The 15,397-nt window shown below is 43.9% G+C and overlaps 1 protein-coding gene across 1 annotated transcript; it reads left to right on the forward strand.

Annotated features, from left to right (window-relative positions):
• The first annotated feature begins 780 nt into the window (after positions 1-780).
• Positions 781-6,226, forward strand: LOC131926783 (leukocyte immunoglobulin-like receptor subfamily A member 5). Its single transcript, XM_059282396.1, has 4 exons — positions 781-1,106; positions 1,291-1,575; positions 1,698-2,000; positions 5,118-6,226. Exons 1-4 carry the CDS (start codon positions 1,100-1,102, stop codon positions 5,252-5,254), a joined length of 732 nt encoding a protein of 243 aa, XP_059138379.1. The 5' UTR covers positions 781-1,099; the 3' UTR covers positions 5,255-6,226.
• The last annotated feature ends 9,171 nt before the right edge of the window (positions 6,227-15,397 follow it).

Raw genomic sequence — 15,397 nt, forward strand, 5'->3', positions numbered from 1 at the left:
TTATAGGTGTCATCAAGGAGTCTCATGTCTGGTACTGACACTCACATTAGTGAGGGATAAGGGGAAAGTAGTTGATTGTATGAATAGCGGAAGAACAATTCTTACATTTACAAGGTGTCTAGGAGAGATGACACAATCTAGCATGTAAAAATCCTGTAATAATCTCAAAAGCAGCTCCACATGAGCCACAAATACAGGTGCTTGGTGTCTCTGCTGCTTTGAACCCACCCTGAAACATTAGTTTGCATATTCCCCAATGCATTATCAGAGTTAGAGATACGACTGAAGTTGGTAAGACATCATGATATTCTAGATATGAACATGGTAGAGAGAAAACCCCATGTTTTCTTAAATTCTTAAACACAAGACTATTAGAGAGGGAGGAACCTGGGTATGAACAGATGTCAGGGAAAACTTCAGTAAAGTTGCTCAGTAAAGAGGATCATCAGCTCTTAGTCCTCAGTCACACTCACCTGGGAGTCACTTCTCAGGAAGACATGAGGTATATTTGAAGCTATTCACTGGACTTGGAGAGGAAAAGAACTGCAGCTGAGCCCTGTTTACTCTCTCTAATGTCCTCAGTAGACATTGTACCCAGCTTAGCCACAGTCTTGTGAAAATGACATACTCATTCTTGAGGAGGAGACTTCCTCTTATTTTCATTTCCAGTGCTGTATGTGCAATCTCGGGCTTTGTCCTTGCTAGGCAAGCGTTCCACCAGTGAGCCAGTTGCACAAGACTTCCTGTCACTTCTTGATGTGACAGCCCACAACATAGAGCACAGTGTCTTTCCTGTCACCTTCTGTGTTGATCTGTCTTGACAGTTTCTGTAGTCTCATCAGTCAGCATAGCTGGGAGCCCTGGAAGGAGACATCATGATCCCCACTTTGATAGTGCTGTTTCATCTTGGTGAGATTTGAAGGGCGGAGGGAACACCTGATTCTAGGAGGGATCTCAGGCCATAATTAAGCTGTGGCTCATCAGGAGATCCCATGGCCTTGGATGGCTTTGTAGAGGAGAGGATCTTCTCAAGCTTCATGGAGAAAATCTCACAGAGAAATGTTTTTCAGGGCTGAGTCTGGAACCCAGGACCACAACGATGGCAGGTGAGTCATTCCCCACACCTTACCAGATGCCGTTTCCACACTGAAATAAGAAAACCACTCCTGTGCCCTGGAAATGGACAACAGCAAATGTGGGTTGATTATGGTGATGCTTCAAGACCCTGGGGCTCAGAGGTAGAATTAAAGAAAGGAATACCCTGGGACATAGCATTTGATTTTCTTGCAGGAAAATTCCCCACACCCACCATCTGGGCTGAGCCAGACTCCGTGGTCACCAAGGGACAGTCTGTTACTATCTGGTGTCTTGGGACCGAGGAAGCCCAGGTGTACTATCTACATAAAGAGGAAGGTTCAAAATCCTTGAAGCCACAGACTGCGTTTGAGCCTGGGAACAAGGCCAACTTCTCCATTCCATTCACAACAGAGTACCACGCAGGACTATACCACTGCTACTATTACAGCCCTGCTGGCTTATCAGAACAGAGCAGCACCCTAGAGCTGGTGGTGACAGGTAAGGGACTCTCAAGGGTCCCAAGCTCAGGTTATGCCCCGAGTAAGGGATTTTGATCTCATGGCATCTGCTTCTCACAGTCCAGTCTTTAGATAATGCGGAATGTTTGTCTCCTTTTTTAGGATTCTACAGCAAACCCAGTATCTCAGCTCTGCCGAGCTCTCTGGTAACCTCAGGAAGGAATGTCACCCTCCAGTGTAGCTCACATCAGGGATATGGAAGGTACATCCTTACTAAGGAAGGAGAACAGAATGTGTCCTGGACTCAGAACTCACAGAAACACCCCAATGGACAGTTTTTGGCCCTGTTTCCTGTGGGACCAGTGACTTCCAAACACAGATGGGCCTTCAGGTGCTATGGATACTACAAGAGAACCTCCCAGATGTGGTCAGTACCCAGTGAGACCCTGCAGCTCCTCCTTTCAGGTGAGGCAATCCCATCGTTGACATTTATTTGAAGGCCATAAATTCTTTGCATGATCCCTGTTCCAGATGAGTACAATAAAGCTGAAAGACAGTTGAGAGATGCCCAGGGGTCTTGATGTAGAGACACAGCAAGACCTGCAAGAAAAGGTGGATGGGAGAGGAAGGTGTTTGGCAAGAACTATATCCTTAATACCTTGTTCATCTTCTCTCTAAGGGACTTCTCTAGGAAGGCCCCCATTTTGACCCAGCAGGGATATATCTGGGCACTTAGAAAGACTCTGACCCTCTAAAATCATAGTGACAGTCATTATGATAGATTTGTTCTATCAGATGATGGCAAACACTACATCCCATCTTGCCCTTCCCAGCAGCCCAGGCCTAGCTCTCTCAGGCTGATGTCACATTGATTCCTGCAAGTAGCTTCCATATTAGTCAATACACAAGCTGTGGATATACTATGTCCTCCATATGGCCATTTACCAACGGCCTCTGAATATCCTAAACCCAGGTGAGGATCCTTGGTCCTGTAAGAGACTCATATTCTTCAAAGACCATGCAGGGGAGCCCATATCATCATGACTAGGATGATGGATGAGGTCTTAGGAAAGATGAGAGACAGAAAGACAGGAGTTTTTGAAGTGAAAATGAGTGAGAACAATAGGTAGAGGAGGCATGACTAGTGTGGAGTTATATAAAACAGACATAGAGACTCAGGAGCCATACACCTTGGTTTTAGAGACAGGGTCTCACCTGGTGCGGAGCTCGCCAAGTAGGCCAGGCTGGTCAGCCAGTGAGGACCAGGAATCAGCCTGTCTCTGCCTCCCCAGTGCTGGAATTACAGGGGCCAAACACCACACACAGATTTTGTCGTCTTTGTTTTTTACATGTACTCTTTGTTTTGTAGGGTTGTCTTTAAATATCTGAACATTTTAATTTATTTTTACACTTCCATAGGTATTTTTAGTGAAATGTGATCATATTTACTTCCATCTTTTGCCCTTCCAACGCTCCTCATACACCCAACACTGAACTCCACGTGTTTTCAGTTCGTGCTGCCTGTGTGTTCATAGGTGTGGGTCCACTAGAGCACGGACAAATCCACAGCTGGCCACACACTCCAAAGAGAGTGATTCTCCCTCCCCATCCTCTAGTGACTTCCAATAACTCCTCAGTAGTAAGGCAAGGGACCTAGGTATGACCTACCCATCTGTGCCAGAAATTTGGCTGGCTTGATCTTCTGTAGGTCTTGTTTATTCTTTAAACTTTCATGTGTTTACAAAATGTATTGTAATAATATTCTTCTTCTACTTCTACCTCCCTTCAACTCTCCCTAGTTTCCCCACCTCACCTCCATTCCAATTTCATATCTTCTCTTAAAAATTATTATTAATATTCCATCTGTGAAAGTATATGGGACTATCCACTAGGGCTTGGTCAACCTATCAGTTTTCACATCTGCAAAGGGGATTAACTCTCTCACTCTCAGCAGCCATCAATGCCAATAGATCCTGAGCTAGGGGTGAAGCTTTGAGGGTCCCTTCTCCATATGCGCTAGATTTTTGACTGGATTAATTTTAATTTTGTGCAGGTCTCATGTAGGTAACTACAGTTTCTGTGAGTTGATATATGTAACAGTTGATGCAATACCAAAATCAGTATTTCACAGCTCTTTTCTCTGTCTTCTGCTTCTTATATTCCTTCCACCTCCTTTTTATGATGTTTCCTGAGTCTTGGCTGTGAGGAGGTTGATAAAGGATGTTCCATCCAGAGCTGAGAACTCATAGTTAAAAACGAGGCTTTGACCAGCTAGTAGTCTCTACATTAACCACTACCCACTGAAGAAAGATGTGTCTCTCACCAAAGTTAGGAGTAGCACAGATCTTTGGTTATAGATATTAACACTTAGAATGCAGTTTGACAGTATGACCATTTATCAAAAACAACAACAGCGAGTTTCCCATATTTAGGACCTATAATCTCCCTATTATGGGCTTTTGTCATGCATTGGATCCTTCCTGTGGATCAGGCCTTATGTCCAATTAGAAAGCTGGTTACACACATAACTGCCATGTCAATACTGTACCTGTAGGCATCTTACCAAAGAGGACACTATTATAGCATGTGAGGTCTAGAGCTTGATAGGGCCATTAATGTCATTTCTCACCCTGCAATCTATATAACCTTTTGTGGCAGTGTCTAAGCTAGTCAGCAAGGAGAGAGCTTCCTAGTCAGTTTGAGGTTGCTTTCTCTATGTACTCCTACATAAACGAGTGATATCTTTAGCAAGAGGTGCATACAGTAGTTATAATAGACAACAAAGAGCAATGGCTCCTGTATTGGGTATTTTTTTTTTTTTTTGGTTTTTCAAGACAGGGTTTCTCTGTGTAGCTTTGCGCCTTTTCCTGGAACTCACTTGGTAGCCCAGGCTGGCCTCGAACTCACAGAGATCCGCCTGCCTCTGCCTCCCGAGTGCTGGGATTAAAGGCGTGCGCCACCACCGCCCGGCTGTATTGGGTACTTCTTATGTGTCCCTGACAAATAACACATAAGGAGGTATTCTGTACCTTGCGATAGTATTTTTACTTAATAACCCATACTTTCTAGAAGCAATCATTGTCAACCCATGCAGGATGCTTCTGTTTAAACTCCCTTTTAAATATATACAAACTAATAGATTTTATTAGGATGTCTTCTATATCTTAGTTTTGGTTAACATAACCCTTACCCTGTTCCTTGCCAACCCTCTATCTCTACCTAAGCCTTTAACTCCAAGTAGTCTACTTCTCATGATTGTGCATTAATCATTTTAGTGACTGAACTATATTCTCAGCTTGTGCTGTATATTATTAATAAATATACTGTGTAATAATAATGTATAAAATATTTTAAGTTGTTGATAAATGTATATACTCATAGAAATATCAATGAATTGTTCAACTTATTTAATAATTGAAACAGAATGATTTTCATGGCATGATAGTTACTAAATAATAAATATAAATAAAAAGCTATTGACTCCAGTATAGTATTGACTCTTATTGATATATGTGTCTATTCCATTTGGTTTTCAGTTTGGGACTGTACTGATTTTGTTGTCTTGTCTGTCCAAATTTCCAGATTCACACTCACAAGATCACACAGTGGAGAATCTCATCAGGATGGCTGTGGCTGGCTTGATTCTGGTTGTTCTTGGGATTCTACTGTTTGAAGCTCAAAAGAGCCAGAGAAGTCCTCAAGATTCAGGGTGTAGGTAAATAGTGCATCTCTTAATATAGTAGAGACTTGGAGATGAATCCACCAAGTAGAGAAAAATCATGGAAGAAAATTTGTGGCACAAGTATGTGAACACTGTTGAGTGCTCCAAAGAGAACATCATATTTGGGTGCAGGGGAAATGTCAGAGAGATCTGTGAAGAGAACTCTACACCCATTCAATTGGGACAGTGTGGCGGCTTGAATGAGTTGGCCTCCATAGTCTTAGGCATTTGAATGTTTGGTCCTCATTTGGTGATGCTGTTTGGAGAGACTTAGGAGGTGTAGTCTTGTCAGAGGAATTGTGTAACTGAAAGTTTAAAGACTCTCATCATTTCTAGATCACTGTTGTGTATCCATTTCCTCCATAATCCATCCTACAGGAAATCTTAAGTCAGAAGGCAAGCAACTCAAAATAGCCCCAGGAAGGCCCTGAAAGTGACCAGATTCACTAGGCCCCTTCTTCCTAAGAGTTAACAAGAAGAGCTGGTGAGAGTCAGTTAGACAAGGTAAGCTGCAAAGAAGAATCTGAGAACAGAGCAGCTACCAGGAAGAATAAACAAATCAAAAACACAACTGAGCTGCCTAGTGGAGGTTTAGACCAGAATCACTTGGAAAGGATACTCTCCAACCTGTTTAGCTTGCCTGAAGGCTGTGAAATATGCCCTTTGTGAGTTGTCACCAATGCTGGGGCAAACTTTGGTGATGCAGATGACTTGGAGTCATTTCTGCTCCTGTAAGTAATCTTAACAAAACTGATTGGTTCACCAAATTGGACTTTAGTGGTAGCCATACTTCGGTCTGTCATGTCCTCCCTTTCTAGAGCGAATAGTGTCTACTGTGTATGCTGTGTCTCCCAGGAAAATCTTGCTACAAAACAACTCTTTCCTTCTTGTGCTTGTGATTCAAGATGTGAGCGGTCAGCTTTCTTTTGCGGCCACCATGCCTTCACTCTGTCATCATGGACTCATCCTTTGGAACTTTAAATGCAAATAAACTACTTGTTCTATAAGTTGCTTTAGTCATGATGTTTTGTCATAGCAATAGAAAAGTGAATATTATAGAAGTTGGTACCAGGAGTGGGATATTGCTGTGACAAGCCTGACCTTGCTCCTTTTTAGAGGAATGTAGAAGACTTTATGATTTTGGAATGCAAAAGAGGTTGAATACTATTGGGGGATTTATTAAGGCAACTCCACGTAGTTAAAGAGGAGGTTTATTTTAGGGGGTAACTTACAGCTAGTAAAGGGGTTGGTTACAGGATCTGGGAGAGGTGAGATGCAGTCCAGCTGGGTTCTCTGGAGAACTCCGCTCAGTCTACCATCCAGCATCCAGGATCATCAGGAACCAAAAGGGCAGGCACATTCAGATCTCAGATCTTAAGGGCTCCCATCTCAGCCCTGTCTCAGGGGCAGGTAGGTGTGACAGTTACCGGAAGCCTCAATGGAGGTAGTACTTCCAGGTCAAAGCTGCAACAGCTACCCACTACAGAATACCATAAGCAAGGCTTAATTGACTATCTTAGTGGGAGCACTGGAAGACAGTGGTGAAAGCAAACAGACTGTGGAGGCCTAGCTGAAGCTATTTCAGAGGGAAGCAAAGACTTTAACAGCAACCTGGCTAGAGGCCATTCCTGTGATATTTTGGCACATGATATGTCTGCCTTCTGCTCTTGCCCTAAGGACTTGTCTGAAACTAAATTTAAAGTTAATGGACAGCATCCCTGTGAACACAGCAGCTGAGCACTCCAGGGAAACAGGCAAGTCAGCTGAAGACCTTCACCACTCTCTCCTCTCCTCCAGATGCAATCCCTCAGCCTCATCCCTGGCTTTGCAACAGAGCACTGGCTTCATCATTCCTCACTCTCTGCCCATATCTCCTGTGGGTCCCACATTTTTCCCCTTCTAATTTCCTTCCCCATTTGTCACTTTATAGCAGCCCCCAACTACAGTAGGCACCCCCTGCTTGCCCACAGGCCATGCCTATGAGAAAACCAGGTAGGTTGCCTACAGATGTTCTCTCCTCCCTTTGTTTCCCTAGGTCCAATTCCCAGTCTCATTTCCAGCTCTGCTGTAGAACACCTGTGGCAGGCTTTATTGTCTCCCCATTTCCATCTCCTGTGGATCACACAGAACTTCCCCTTCTAACTACCCTTTCCCAACTCATTGCTTTGTCTCAGCCTCCAACTCCAGCATGCATTCCCTGCTAACCCTAAGGCCTCTCCTGCCAGGACAATGAACATGGTGAAGGCAGATTCACATCTATCTTTCTGCCTCTCCAGATCAAATCCTTACAGTCTCATCCCCACCTCTGTAGCAGAACCTCTGGGGTGAACTCTGTTCAATGTCTCCTGCCATTCTAAGGAGACAAATAAGCAGATCCTGGTTGAACATTCTGCTCTGATTCATCATGTGACCACTTTCAAACACCTAGCCTATCCCCATTCCTAAACATCAACTCCCAATACTGAGGAGCACATTTGATCTGGAACACCCAGTGGTCACAACTATCAGGACTAAAGAAAAATTCCTACCAGGCAACACACAGTCATTACACTGTCTGAAAATCCAGAGGGAAAACAGAAACCAAGGAACAAACAATCATCCAAAAAAGACAAATCCAGAAAGCAGCACCTAGACCTATAGTCATCCCAATTCCAGATGCACAGACACCAGCCTAAAAACACAATCAATAACAGCCAGAGGAAAATGTCTCCAATACAGCCCAGTAATCTTATCACATCATATCCTACAAATTCCAACATAGTTGTAGCATAAGAAAAGACCTTAAAACCTCCTGTATGAGGATGATAGAGGTCCTTAAAGAAGAAATGAATAAATTGATTAAAGTAATCCAGAAAAGGGGATGGAGAGATTGCTCAGTGGTTAAGAACACTTACAGTTCTTCCAGATGTCCTGAGTTTTATTCCTAGCAACCACATGGTACCCTCTTCTGACATAAAGTTGAATATGCAGTTAGAGCACTCTTATACATTAAATAAATAAATAAATAAATAAATAAATAAATAAATAAATAAATAAATCTTTAAAGGAGGCTGGAGAGATGGCTCAGCAGTTAAGAGCATTGGCAGTTCTTCTCAGAGGTCCTGAGTTCAATTCCCAGCAACCACATAGTGATTCATAGCCATCTATAATGGGATCTGATGCCCTATTCTGGCATGTAAGTATACATGCAGATAGAGCACCATATACATAAAATAAATCTTTAAAAACTTTTAGGGGCCAGAGAGATGGCTAAGTGGTTAAGAGCACTGGCTGCTCTTTCAGAGGACCTGGGGTCAACTCTTAGCATTCACATGGCAGCTCACAACTGTCTGTAGATCCAGTTCCAGGGGATCCAGCACCCTCACACAGACATACATGCAGACAAAACACTAATGCACATGAAAATAAAAGTAAATAAAATATACCATTAAAAAAAGAAATCCAGAAAAAACTGTGACCCTGCCACAGCCTGAGTATTTGTTGATGTCCCTGGCCCCTGTTACTACCAAAAGTCATGCAACGTCCCAGGGTCTGGGCCATGACCTGAGACCAGGTGAGGCTCTGGGTGTCATTCTGCAGCCTGGTCCATATGGAGCTGAGTGGCTTGTGCTGCCACAAGGTGCCATGCTGACATCTGGGCCCAGGCTGCAGTTGAGGGCCATGTCTGGGTCCGTGGCCCTACAGCAGTCAGGGTCTGTGTTCATGTCCATGGTTTCTGATACTGTCAAGGCCATGTTGATGCCAGGGGTCTGCGCTACCACCTGGGGCCATGCTGGAGTCCAAGGACCACACTGCTACTGGAGCCATGCAGATCTGAGTAGTTTGTGCTGCCACCTAGGGCCATAGTGACATCTGGACCTGGGCTGCTGCTAAGGATCATGTCTGGGTCTGTGATCCTACCGCAGTCAGGGTCTGTGTTGATGTCCATGGCCCACATTGCCACCAAAGGCCACGTGGATGACTGGGGTCTAGGCTGCAACCTGTGGCCATGTGGGTGTCTGAGGTCCATGCTGCTTCTGGGGCCATGCCAATCTGAGTGGTCTGTACTGCCACACAGGGTCAGGTTGTCATTCAGGCTGGAGAAGCTGCCAAGGGCCATGTCTGGGTCCGTGGCCCTACGGCAGCCAGGATCTGAGTTGATGTTCATGGCTGTGGGGGACCCTCTCCCACTTTTTTCCCTAAGGAATTCTTTTTTTTTAATTTTTATTTTGCAATACAATTCAGTTCTACATATCAGCCACAGATTCCCTTGTTCTTCCCCCTCCCGCCCCCCTCACCTTCCCCCCAGCCTGCCCCCATTCCAATCTCCTCCAGGGCAAAGCCTTCCCCACAGACTGAGATCAACCTGGTGGACTCAGTCCAGGTAGGTCCAGTCCCCTCCTCCCAGGCCGAGCCAAGGGACCCTGCATAGGCCCCAGGTTTCAAACAGCCGACTCATGCAATGAGCACAGGACCCGGTGCCACTGCCTGGATGCCTCCCAAACAGATAAGGGCGAATAATAGGGGTAGAAGAAGGAGAAGAATACCAACTCAAGGGCACAGAAAATATATTCAACAAGATCATAGAAGAAAACTTTCCCAACTTAAAGAAGGAAATGCCTATGAAGATACAGGAAGCCTATAGAACATCAAATAGACTAGACCCCCCAAAAAAGTCCCCTCACCACATAATAATTAAACAATTAAACGTACAGAATAAAGAAAGAATATTAAGAGCAGCAAAGGAAAAAGGCCAAGTGACATATAAAGGCAAACCTATCAGAATAACACCCGATTTCTCAATGGAGACTTTGAAAGCCAGAAGGACCTGGACAGATGTAATGCAGACACTAAGAGACCATGGATGTCAGCCTAGACTAATATACCCAGCAAAACTTTCAATCATCATAGATGGAGTGAACAAGACATTCCATGACAAAGCCAGATTTAAACAATATTTATCCACAAACCCAGCCCTACAGAAAGCACTAGAAGGAAAATTCCAACCTAAGGAAGTCAGATACACCCTCGAAAACACAGGCAATAGATAAAGCCACAGCAGTAAACCCCAACGAAGAAAAGTACACACACATCACCTAAGGAATTCTTGAGGAGTGAGGGATAAGAGATTTAGATAGAAGGATAGAGGGGAGAGAAACAGAAACACAGGATAGTCTCAGGAGGGCCTGGATCCTTCTCCATTGGTCCAGAACTTTATTCAAAAGTTTTTTTATAACAATGCCAAGGGGAAGGGCAAAAGACCTCCCCCTTGCTAGATACAGCCAAGTGTAGATCCTACCAAATACCTGGTACCCAGGCCCATGGTCCATTCTCTTATGCAGTCCTTCTGGGTAAAGCAAGCTCAGATCTCACTAGGAAACCTCTGTGGGATTTCCTACACATGGCTCCTGTTATGACCAAGGCCCAAGCAGAGGTCTGGGAACTGGTCAGCTCCTGAGATCATGTTGGTATCTGATGGTCAATCTGCAGCCTGGGCCATACTGATCTGAGTTGCCTACACTGCTACACTTGGCCATGGTGAAATCTAGACCTGAGCTACTTCCAAGGGCCATGCCTGGGTCCATATTTGTGCTGCAGCTGGGGACTGTGTTGATGTCCATGACCATGTTACCACAGGAAGTCATAGGAATCATGTCTGTTGAAATCTGAGGGCTGAGCTGAGCTGGCCCCACCCTTCACTGACCTTGGGCTAGCTAGCCTTGCCCCTTACTGGACACTGAAGCAGGAGAGCTGGCTGTGCTCCTCATGGGAGTGCTGTCCCCTGTACTCAGGGGAGATAGCTTTACCCCTCAGCATGGAGTATTGTAGAGCTGGTCCCGATGGCATGGGCCTAGGAAATCTGGCTCCATCCCTCACTTGATGTGGGTAATCCCAGTGATCCAGACTGACTAGCTCAGCTACCACCTAGACCCACATCTTAGGCCTTGGGTTGGCCCACCCTAACATTTACCCCATCTATCATCTGCTGGAATGAGAGCCACAGGATCTCTGTCACTCAGGGCAATAGCAGGATATCCAAGAGGAATTTTGGTGAGGTTCCAGTGAGGATGGTGTGACAGAGGCCTTGAACCAGACCAATGACTCATTGCAATGAACATTTGCAGGTGGGACTTATTGGACAAAATGGTATACCCAGTGACACTGCAGCTTCTAATGTCACTAGAAGGAATGAAGAGGTGGTGGGGAGATGGGAAAGACAGAGGAGCAGGGTGCTTTGTTGTTACTGTTGTTCTGATTTTAATTATTTTTGGGTTTTCTTTGGGGGTTGCTCCAGTGGTGAGGGTCAGATAGGGAGAGACTGGGAGTTATGCAGGATTGGGGTGCATGATTTGAAATCCCCAAAGATCAATAAAGAATTATGTTATTAAAAAAAAGAAGAAGAAATCCAGGAAAATAGAAACAGTGGAGAGAAATGAATAAAACTGTTCAAGACCTGGAACAAAGCACACCCAAACTGAGGGAATTCTGGAAATGAAAAATTTAGAAATATAAACAGGAACTACAGAGGCAAGCTTCACCAACAGAATAGAAGAGATGGAAGAGAGAATCTTGGGCACTAAAGGTGAGGTAGAAGAAATGAGGTACATCAGTCATAGAAAATGTTAAATCTAAATATTTCCTAATACAAAACATCCAGAAAATCTGGCATATATGAAAAGACAAAACCTAATGCTGGTGGCCATGTCAGAGGAGCTATACTCAGCAACAGAGCTTATGGAATCCAGCCCAGGGGATAACAAAATTACTCCGAGTGCATCGTGGAGAGGCAAAGGACTGTTTCCAGAATGCTCCTTGCTTTTGTGGTGTTTCCTCCTGCTTGCTGCTACTGTGTTGCTGCTGTATTTGGCATGGTGTGATTAGTACATGAAAGGATCCTACTGTATATCTAGTATCTAATATAATGTGATTGTTTCTTGGGAAAATCCCACTCCTCACTGGGCAATTTACTTGCAGATCATAATGAAGATAATTTTATATAAGCAATGATGATTAGTTCAATCTATTATTTAGTTGGAATTTCTGAGTTAGCCTAAAAGATACACAGGCTTAAGACAGTAAAGATGACTAGGGAAATGATTTAGGCTATTCCCCCAAAAGGCTAAAAGTCACCTTTCCCTTTGTTAGAAGTAAGATTTGTAGAAGATAAAAAATAAGAACAAGGAAGTCTTATGCATTATAGACCCATGAATTCTGCCTGTGGAAAAACAGGCTGATGATTAAAGAAAGCCATTATGTCCCTACATCCAATGTTAGGCCCAGGTTCCTTGGTCATGTAACTTACAGAATTATTCATAGGCCCAAGTATGTACCTTGAAAAAACAAAGTTGTGGAAGGAAATTAAATGACCCTATTGTGTGTAAAGGAAAATGGATGGTGAGCTAACTACTTGTTTAAGGTAAAGTTTCTCTGCAGTAGAAAATAGAAATCTACTACACTGAAACCACAAACAGCTGCCTGCCAGTACAAAAGGAACGGGCTGAAATATACTTAGTGTTTGGATGGGAGCTCCACCTCAACCCCTGCCACCCTGGCATCCCTATACCCAAAGAGTCTGGAATGTTTGGAAGGAGTCTGGTGGAAGATCCACCTCAACTCCTCTCCCCCATCTCTTTCTCTAAACTCCCACAGGGGATATATAAGCAGAATCCCAGAAAGCAGACTCGTGGTTCTTCTGGTCTCACGTGCCTGTCTCCTCTCTGTGGGACTGAGGAATTGCCCAGGAATGCTTCACCCATTAAACCTGTGCTTTCCAATTTGGTCTGATTCGGTTTGTTGCAACGGCAGAGAGGCATTCAGAAGGCCTAAAACTTAACACTTAGCTTGCTTAAAACTTTGTTAATCAATAATAAAAGAATCATTGCTTTGAGGTGAGTATGCTATGGTGGGAAAATTAATACAAAGAAAAATATTTAACTACTTGAGGGCTTCTAAGGAAAACATGTAACTTGTGATCATAATGTGATTTCTTCCTGTGTAAAGATTTTAATTTGTTTTTGGAAAATATGTAACCTACAGTTGTGAGGTAATCTTTTGTTATGTAGAAATCTTTATATTAGGAGGTATAAAATGGACAAGAGAAAAATAAGAGATGTAATAGAAGGTATACATCAGGGAATAGAATATCTGGGGGAAAAAGAGAAACATCAGAAGATAAAAGAACAGAACAGAAAAAGACTAGAGAAGAACCACCAGCAGAAAGGAAAATAAAATGAAGAATTAAGCCTTGGCCCCAGATAAAGTTCGCATGTCTATACATCTGTCCAGCAGGTTGCCTGCTCCACATCACCTCTCCAGTTTCTCTGACCTGCTGGGGGCTGGGCCCTTCAACAGCATTCTAAGAAACATAGGAATAGAGGGAGAAGAATCCCAGATCAAAGGCTGCCTTAGTTAGGGTTTCTATTGCTGCGACAAAACACCATGATCAAAGAGCAAGTTGAGGAGGAAAGGGTTTATTTGGCTTATACTTCCAGATCATAGTCCATCATTGGAGGAAGTCAGAACAGGAATTCAAGCAGGACATGAAGCTGGAGGGAGGAGCTGAGGCTGCTTACTGGCTTGCTCAGCCTGCTTTCTCATAGAAACCAAGACCACCAGCCCAGGAATGGCACCACCCACAATGGATTGGGCCCTCCCCCATTGATTGATAATTGAGAAAATGCCTTACAGCTGGATCTCATGGAGGCATTTCCACAACTGGAGCGCCTTCTGCTTTGATGACTCCAGCTTGCGTCATGATGACACACAAAACCAGTCAGTACAACTGACCCTTGTCAACTTGACACACAAATACATCACTATAAAGTCACAACCCTTCCTTTCTTATTCACCCCCAAGATCTCACATTAAAATCATTATTAATTTTAAATTCAAACACATTAAAATTTCAGTTTCTTTTACAAGCTCAAGTCTTTCATCTGTGGGCTCCTTTAAAAATCAAAATTAAAATTAAATATCTTCTTCAAGATGACACTTGGTGGTCATCCCACGGTACTGGCATCTCCAAAATACTGCACTTTCACCGATAGACTTTTTTTGTTTTGTTTTTTGGATTTTTTTGTTTTTGCTTTTCTTTACTTTTTTCTTTATTAAGAATTTTTTAATTCATTTTACACACCAACCACAGATCCCCCTTTCATCCCTCTTCCTGCTCCCCCCAGCCTTCCCCCATACCCAACCCCCATCCTCTCCTCTGAGGAGGTAAGGCTTCGCGTGAGGAGTCAGCAAAGCCTGGTACATTCAGTTGAGACAGGTCCTCACCAATAGCCTCTTATAGGCTTTCTTTATGGTGCTAAACCTCAATCAACTTCTTTGCCTGAGCCCTTCGGTCCTGGGCCTTCAACTACCACTGAGGCTGCACCTTTACCAGTGACCTCTCCTGGCTTCTCACAGTGTCAGGCCTCAGCTGCTCTCCATGACCCCTTCGTGCCTACAAAACCAGTACCACCTGAGTGATGCTTACACATTACCAAGTCCGGCTGCCAGCAGAAGGTACAACCTTGGCCACCTCTGGAACACAGCTTCTCTGTGCTCTCAGGAAACACTTCCCTGAAGATTTCACCTCAGTGATGCAGGTCTCTTCTTATTCATCACTTCTTTCTTAGCTCCGGCTGACCAGCATCAAGTATTCCAGCAAAGAAAAGTTTCGCTTCAATAGTGCCGGTATCTTGTTAATCACAGCTGATTCTTCAGCCCCACCTAACCAGAACCACAGACTCTTAACTCAAAATAGCAAACAGCCCTGATAGAGTCTTTAAACTTCCTTCTGAAAATTCATAAGCCAGGCCTCCATCCTCTGCACTGTTCTCAGCGTTCTTATCTTCCTACAGAACATCTGACAGAGCTCTTTTTAAAAATTTATTTAACTATTTTATGTGCATTGGTGTGAAGGTGTCAACCCCTGGAACTGGAGTTACAGACAGTTGTGAGTTGCCATGTGGGTGCTTGGAATTGAACGCAGGTCCTCTGGAAGAGCAGCCAGTGCTCTTAACCTCTGAGCCATCTCTACATCCCTCCTCCCCACCAGAGCTCTTGATACTCAATGGTTCTTCTAGCCCTAATTTCCAAAGTCCTTCCACAATCCTCCCCAAAACATGGTCAGGTCTGTCACAGCAATACCTTACTACACTGTACTGATTTGTCT

This window comes from Peromyscus eremicus, chromosome 1 (genome assembly GCF_949786415.1).
Source record: "Peromyscus eremicus chromosome 1, PerEre_H2_v1, whole genome shotgun sequence".
NCBI lineage: Eukaryota > Metazoa > Chordata > Mammalia > Rodentia > Cricetidae > Peromyscus > Peromyscus eremicus.

Coding starts and splice junctions, on each gene's coding strand:
- LOC131926783 (XM_059282396.1), top strand. Junction 1,576..1,697: donor CCTAGAGCTGGTGGTGACAG/GTAAGGGACTCT, acceptor CTCCTTTTTTAG/GATTCTACAGCAAACCCAGT. Junction 2,001..5,117: donor CCTGCAGCTCCTCCTTTCAG/GTGAGGCAATCC, acceptor CCAAATTTCCAG/ATTCACACTCACAAGATCAC.